At 49.0% G+C, this 7,500-nt stretch overlaps 1 protein-coding gene across 1 annotated transcript in view; it reads right to left on the bottom strand.

Moving 5' to 3' along the window:
• Positions 1 to 1,549: 1,549 nt before the first annotated feature.
• Positions 1,550 to 7,500, bottom strand: part of efna1b (ephrin-A1b) — a gene marked incomplete at both ends in the record, with an annotated part of 10,857 nt that continues 4,906 nt past the window's right edge. Inside the window, 4 exons of the mRNA XM_084444534.1 lie at positions 1,550 to 1,683; positions 1,928 to 2,047; positions 2,188 to 2,253; positions 2,379 to 2,674. Coding sequence (XP_084300660.1) covers positions 1,550 to 1,683; positions 1,928 to 2,047; positions 2,188 to 2,253; positions 2,379 to 2,674 — 616 coding nt within the window. The remainder of the gene's footprint in view (positions 1,684 to 1,927; positions 2,048 to 2,187; positions 2,254 to 2,378; positions 2,675 to 7,500) is intronic.

Genomic DNA, 7,500 nt, shown 5'->3' with positions numbered 1-7,500 from the left:
TTTGAAATAGCATAGTTTCAATGACATTTTAACACTAGCTGCAGTTATGTCAAAAGCAAACACGTGGTGTACAATGAAACTCCATCCTCTTTCTTTCCAATGAAAATGCGAGAGTTTAGAAATGAAATCATGTCAGGCCTTTTATGACGTCACCATATTCTTTATTTCACAAAAGAATTTTCACATTTTAAACAAATGCCATTGTTTTCATATAATTTTCTCTATGTACACATTTTTACATACAAACATATACAAAATAGCACAAAATGGAGAACAAGAAAACAAAACAATAACAATACAGTATGTCTGCAGACTGGGTAGTGAGTTCTGGAGAATTCCTTCAAATCTTTGTGTGTGAGTTAGTGTGTGGGTATGTGTGTGTATGGTGTGTGCGTGTGCAATCAATACTGGGTGTGTTCCCTGTAAACATAACCATCATTACCAGTGTACCGTGCTATTGGGTTGATATTGGGGTCTGTGAGTGGATGAATTGCCGCCATCAGTCGTGAAGCTCAGCTCCACGCCTTGATGTCACCAAAAACACCCTCTCAGAGTTCTGCCTCTCGCTACGCTTTCCTCTCTCCCTTAGTTGGTCATCCTCTGTTCGTCATGTGTGTGGCGTTTATACAATAGCAAAACTATAACAAGGAAAACGATTACAATTTGTTCACTCAAATCTGTTACAGTTTGTGATATATCTGTATCTCAAGTGATGTTAAAGGACATGCCGTTGTCTTGCTCTGCATTCAGAGGGTGTCCATACTTATTAGACATAGACTGCAGTGTGCGTGTGCGGCCAGTCACTTTGTGTTAGTTCTGGCATGTTTATTACGGCGTAACATGGATTTAACACCTCTGTCATCGTTTTCACTGTTTTCAACAGTGAATGACGTAATACCATAGTAATCCCCCTATATCGGAGTGCTACACTACAACATGACAACAACTGTGCCTCACCATATTTCTAATGAAGACGGGAACAGGAACGTTATCTAGACATAAACCATATCTACACACAGAGGAGAGTTAACAAGGAGACTGGCAGTTTGAGAGGCTCCGTGGCTCAAAACATCATAGAGTTGTGAACAGAATTGTTCCAGAAAGTATACATGGGATTCAGGATTATATATTCCGTTGTCAGGTCTTATACGATTAACTTTTCCATTTGTGGTCAAGTTCCAGTTATTGTCCCACAGTCAGACTGTCCAAGTTGAACATCTGTTAGTCAAATGAGAGAGAAAAGAAGAATGTGCTGCAGCAAATTTAGAAAATTCAGAAAAACGTACTGCAGCAAACATAAAAACAATCATCGAAAAAATGATCTTCAAGGTCCTTGTCTTGGAAACGCTCCACGTTCCAAAGATCCCTTTCACAGGCACGCACACATAAAGACACATGCACATCAAACACTCACTGGCAGTATTGTCCATGCTCATATAAAAAAAATCTTTATAAAAAATCTAGCTATGCTTCATGCCAACGACCAGCGTTGGCGGCGGATAGAGTCTCTGTCCCGGCCAGGCCTCGGAGGTCTAGTCTGGGGTCAGTCTTAGTGAAGAGACAGGGAGTGCGTCAGGGCTAGTAACACGGGGACCGTGGTGAAGAGGAGAGAGAAGGAGGCGAGCTGCGCTACTGAGCTGGCAACGCTCCGCTGGACGTTGGGCTCCATCGCAGATGGGTCATCTGGAGGGAGGGAGGGAGGGAGGGAGGGAGGGAGGGAGGGAGGGAGGGAGGGAGGGAGGGAGGGAGGGAGGGAAGGAAACAAAAAAGCAAGTGGAACACATGAGTACATTCCAGGTGACGAACTCAACGGAATGCTTTGCTAGTGGGTCTGTCTGTGTGGTATGGGCGGAATGTTCTCATCAGGATTCACACTTCTGTTAACGAGCTGTGTCTGTCGCTGTCCATGCGGAGGCGTGATGCTCACCTGCTGGAAGCCTGTTGGAGGGGTTGTGCACTCCTCCGACGGCCATCTTCCCTTTCCCCTCATCTGTGGCTTTCTCGACCTCCTCAGCCTTGCCCTTGTCCGGCTTGGTCTTGGCTGAGCCTGCTGGGAAGAGATGAAGAGGACCTACATGAGAACTTCAGCGCGTCTAACCGTCGTCCGGGCACCGAGACAGGCTAACGCTATACCGTAACCCCATCCCGACCGCTTGACCATCACGGAGACAGAGGAAGTGAGCTCACCGTGAAGTCCGACCACATCCACCTTCAGCCTCAGGCACTCCTGTCCATGGTGATGCAGCGGCTTGGCTGGAGAGAGAGAGAGAGAGAGAGAGAGAGAGAGAGAGACAGATTAAATTCAACTGATCAACTGACCAATATATAGTTTGTAGCCTTCACAGCCTGCGGCATACAGCGGCAGCGGCCATACTTACAGATATAGTAGTAGCTCTCTCCTTGGCGGAACTCCTTGCCGAGGGTGAAGGGGGTAAAGCGCTGGAACTTCTCGGAGAACCTCTCGGGGGCGTGGGCGGCGAAGGGGCGGGAGCACTCCCAGCGCAGCTGGTCGAAGGAGTGGGGCTTGCACACCTCCCAGTCCTCACGCTCCACCATGTACAGCACGTAGCGCTCGGCCTCCTGGGAGGGAAGCTCGCCGCGGGTGTAGTGCGGACAGATGATGTCAAGGTAGTCGTTGAGGCGCACCTCCACCGTGTACTCATCCCCCTGGAAGCTGCAGAGAGAGAGAGAGAGAGAGAGAGAGGGAGAGAGAGAGCTGTGATTAGATACATTATATTAAATGTACAAAAGCTACAAAACAGGCAAAGATGGAGACTACTAGGCTTGTTGTCTTGCTCAGGCCCAGACACGTGACCTGGGACAGCCTGGACCACACACCTGCCTGCTAATGTGAGCTGAAACACTCACATGTACACACTCGCACAGCTGCATATCAACAGACTTAATCTCACACGCATATACAAACAAACACACACACACACACACACACACACACACTTAACTGTCAGACTCTTAAAAACAAAAACCTGTCGGTGACTCAATCAAAGCAGGGAACGCGCGTGTGCATTTGCGTGTGTTCCGAGACATGCGTGTCAACCTGTCACCCAGACAGAATTAGAAGCTAGCCAATCAAGACGGACTTGTTCACTTTATTTGGACAAGAACGCACCGATAACGCCGCTACACAAAATCTCTGCCTCTCTGCCCATCCCTCCCTCTCTCTCTCCCCCGTGTCGTGTTGTTTTAAGCATTCAGTCTCTCTAGCCAGCTGCCTCCCTTACAGATGAGGTTCTGTCTGGCAGTTTACCCCAAAACAACAACAACACCAACAACAACAACAACACGCTGGCTTCCACTCTCTGTTCCAGTCAGTCACTCTGCCTACGCTGCTGCACATCTTCTCACTTCTCTCGCTCTCTTGGTGCACACAGCTCATTTGACCTAGGGCTGTTCTCTCTCTCTCTCTCTCTCTCGTTCTCTCTTTCTTCCTCCCCCTGTCTCGCTGTCTGTACCTGTTGGTGTGTCCCTGGGTGTGACTGTTTTGACTCATTAGTGATTCCTCGCCCTATTTCTCTGTCCCTCCCTCGTTTAAGGAGAGAGACAGTCAGGCTGTCTCCCTCTTTTTATCTTCACACTCCCTGTTTATGACTTCTTGAACCTCCCTTCTCTCCTTCCCTGTCTGCTCCTCTGTTTGTCTGTTCATCTGTCTGTCTGCTCCTCTGTCTGTCTGCTCCTCTGTCTGTCTGCTCCTCTGTCTGTCTGCTCCTCTGTCTGTCTGCTCCTCTGTCTGTCTGCTCCTCTGTCTGTCTGCTCATCTGTCCGTCTGCTCATCTGTCTCTGCTTAACCAACAAACTATTCTCAAAAGAATGGAAAACACACAATTTCTTGGAAACAATCCTAGCCCTAGTTGACTTGGGTTGAAAACTCAGGGGTTTTTGGCTTGTGGTGTGTGTGTTTGTGTGTGTGTGTGTGCGGTTGTGTGTGTGCGTGTGTGCGTCTGTGAGTGTGTGTTGTCTCTAACGCACCCTGGATATGTTAACAATGAAGATCTGACATTTGCATATTACACTGACTCCTTCCTCTAGGATAATGAGATCTTAACCATAAACCCAATGTGTTCCCCAGCAGCCAAGCCACAATGTGTGTGTGTGTGTGTGTGTGTGTGCGCGCGCGTGCGTGTGTATTTGTGTTTGAAGAAGAAAGTGTAAATGAGAAAAAACTGTTTGTTTGATTTATGTGTGTGTGTGTATGTGTGTGTGTGTGTAGCCTAGCATCAACGCATGGGACAAGAGGTGTCTGTGACCTCCCCCTGTTGTTGTTTCTCCAGTCAGGGACCCCTTGTTAAGCGACAGACACACTGGCTCCAAAGCGGGCCCCTAACCCTAGCCCCTCCTCCCTGCCGCTGTGTGTGTGTGTGTGTGTGTGTGTATCATTTGGTGCTAACCTGCCTGTCAAAACATGCATTGTTAGTGAAGCCTGGCTCTATGCTTCTCAGCCTGGACTAATAGCTAGATTAGCCTCCGTCTCTCTCCAACTACAATCAATGCCCTTTCAAACAAGGTGGATATCCTCAGCTAAGCCTGTAGACTTGTGTTTGAGTCTGTGTGTGTGTGTGTGGGGGGGGTGGGGGGTGGACATATCACCAGAGACAGTTATTGAGGAAAACACTCACAAATCCTTTGGAGTACTTAATTGCGCAAACAATCCTGGCTTGTTACTTTTCCCTCATTTTCTTGTCTCTTCTCTTTGACTAACGCCTGGGAATAACAGGGTAATAACAGGGTCCTTGGACGGCGCAAGAAAAGACTCAAGTGCTTTCAGTCGGAAACGAGAAAACGTTGCCACTGAATGCTGTTCACCACATTCCCACACTCTCCGCTGGTTAGCAGCTAACAGCCTCCCCATAAAAAAAACATGTGCCAGTCGAAGGCAGACAGAACGGATACTTGTTGCTAATTCCCTTCACCCCATGCAATTAGAAATCTCTCTCTCTCTCTTTTCATTCCCTCCTCCTCCTCGTCTCTCCGTTCCGTGGCCCCTGCCTAATTGAAAGCTGTTAGAGGTATGGGACCAATGTGTTCCCCCTGGGTAGGAGGAGGGGGTTCAATAGGGAGTAATTACCCCCCCTCCCCCCCAACCCTCACCCCACCACTAGTTTTAACAGCTCTGAGCCTTTACTACACTTCTCTGGTCTTCAGTGGGCTGGGGGCAATACCGGATGTGTGTGTGTGTATGTTTGCAGTGTGTGTGTATTTGTGTGTGTGGCGTGTGTCCATGTGCGTGTACTAGCGCGAGTGTGTCTGTGTGTGTGATGCCACCGTGGAGAGATTCAGCTGAGTGAAGCCAGATTGATTCAGCTGAGTGAAGCCAGTTTGATTCAGCTGAGTGAAGCGAGTTTGATTCAGCTGAGTGAAGACAGTTTGATTCAGCTGAGTGAAGACAGTTTGATTCAGCTGAGTGAAGCCAGTTTGATTCAGGGCCAGAGTCTCCGAACTGGAGCACGAACACACACTCCCTTTCTCTATCCATCTCTCTCACTCTCCGTCTTCCCTCTTGCTCTCTCGGCCTTCTTTCTCTCTCTCTCTCTCTCCCTCTCTCTCACTCTCTCTCCCCTCACTCTGTTTCATCTCTTTCTTCAGTGTGAACGGACTCGTCTTTCTCCCTCTCTCTCCTCCCTTCATCCACTCTGATTGACAGTTCTCGGGAGAGTGAGAGTCGCGTTAACGTGATAGCTACGTGGGTGAGAGGCTGGCGTCTGTGTGTGTGTGTGTGTGTGTATGTAAATGTGTGAGTGACACAGTAAAAAGAAACACCACACACCTCCCACATCCCTTCCTTCCACACCCTTGCCATCCAGCTGCAGTGTGTGTGTGTGTGTGTGTGTGTGTCTGTGTACGGTTCCCTGAGGACCTGAATTCAGGGCGTCTCACGCCACAGGCATGGTGAGCACATCTGTTTATCAGGACCGACCGGAGCCTCTGTGGTGTGTGTGTGTGTGTGCATGTGTGGGCGTGTGCGTGTGTATGTTTGTGTGCGTGTGTGTGCATGTGTGGGCGTGTGTGTGTGTGCGTGTGTGTGTGCATGTGTGTGTGTGTGCGTAAGACACTGTAAACAGGCAGGGTTGAAGGTGACTTTAGTCTTCCTTCCACTCTCCAGTGAAATGATCATTCTTCATGCTCGGTACTGTGGCTACTGGACAAGGTGTGTGTGTGTGTGTGTGTGCTATTATGACAGTGAGGTGAGGTGTTCAGCACCTCATAACGTTTCTCTAAAGCTTTGAAGTCCTGGATGTCTCTTCTGCTCCATCACCTCTGCTCGCTGTCCTCCCCTCCTTCCCCTCCTCCTATTCTCTCTCTCCTTCCCCTCCTCCTGCTCTCTCTCCTTCCCCTCCTCCTGCTCTCTCTCTCCTTCCCCTCCTACTGTTCTCTCTCCTTCCCCTCCTCCTGTTCTCTCTCTCTCTCTCTCTTTCTCTCGAGAATGTTACCTATGTGTCGACTCAGAGCAGGTCAAGGGGTTAGAGTTCAGGGTTTGAATGCTCACACACACCCCCACTGACTCAGCATGGGAGACTCTTATTACACACAGACACACACACACACACGCAAACACAGCAGGTTAGAAGGCAAGTCAGCACTGAAAAACAAAACAGATGCACTCCATAGGCTCTTACAGCACTCGCTCACTGACTGGATGTATGTACACACACACACACACACACACAAACACAATCAGGAATGTCATAACAAGGGGTTTGTGGTTTGCTCTCACACCACACAGTCGTAAAATATACCCATTGACACACACACACACTTTCTCTTCCACAGAAATTCACACCTCCTAACCCCGTCGCTAAGGAGCTGTCAGCAGTGATCCGGCTGCAGTTTGGTTTTATCCCTTCCTACTAGAATAAACCCATTAGCAGTCTCCATTACCCGGTCCGTTCTAATCTCCCACAGTCCTCTCTGGTCTACCCTGTAGAAGAGGGCCCCTGTGAGATGAATATCTGCCTCTCTCCAGTAGGCAGGCTCCACTGGGATTATAATCCCTCTCTTTCTATCAGGATTACAGCTACAGCTCACTCCCCACCACTACTGGATATTCTACTGGTGTGTCTGTGTGTGTGTGTGTGTGTGCGTGTGTGTGTGTGCGTTGGCGTGCAAGAGAAAGTGAGAGAAATAGTTAGAGAGGAGGAAAAAGGGACATCGGCTTCGGACAGATTTGAGAGCTTTAAAAAAAAAAAAAAAAGTCAGTGCGGTCGTTTCTCTCTCATTCAATCCCAGATTTGTCCCCTCCCTTCATCCATCACTGTCCCCTCCCTCCTCCCTCCGTCTGTTTCGCCTTTATTCTCCCTCGTTTAACCCCTCCCCCTCTCCCTCGGCTCACCCCTCTCCCCTATTCGGCCCTGTCTCTTAAAGCCCGCATTATATACCGCAGCTCTTCATCCTGCCTAATTTCTTAACACAAACCTCTTTCTCTCCTTTAGCCTCTGTGACCCGGCGCCCATCCCCCCGCTCTGTCTGCCCCTATCCCCTCCATCT

This window comes from Borostomias antarcticus (genome assembly GCF_949987555.1).
Source record: "Borostomias antarcticus genome assembly, chromosome: 10".
NCBI classification, from domain to species: Eukaryota; Metazoa; Chordata; class Actinopteri; order Stomiiformes; family Stomiidae; genus Borostomias; species Borostomias antarcticus.
This window is presented reverse-complemented; position numbering and strand designations above follow the sequence as displayed.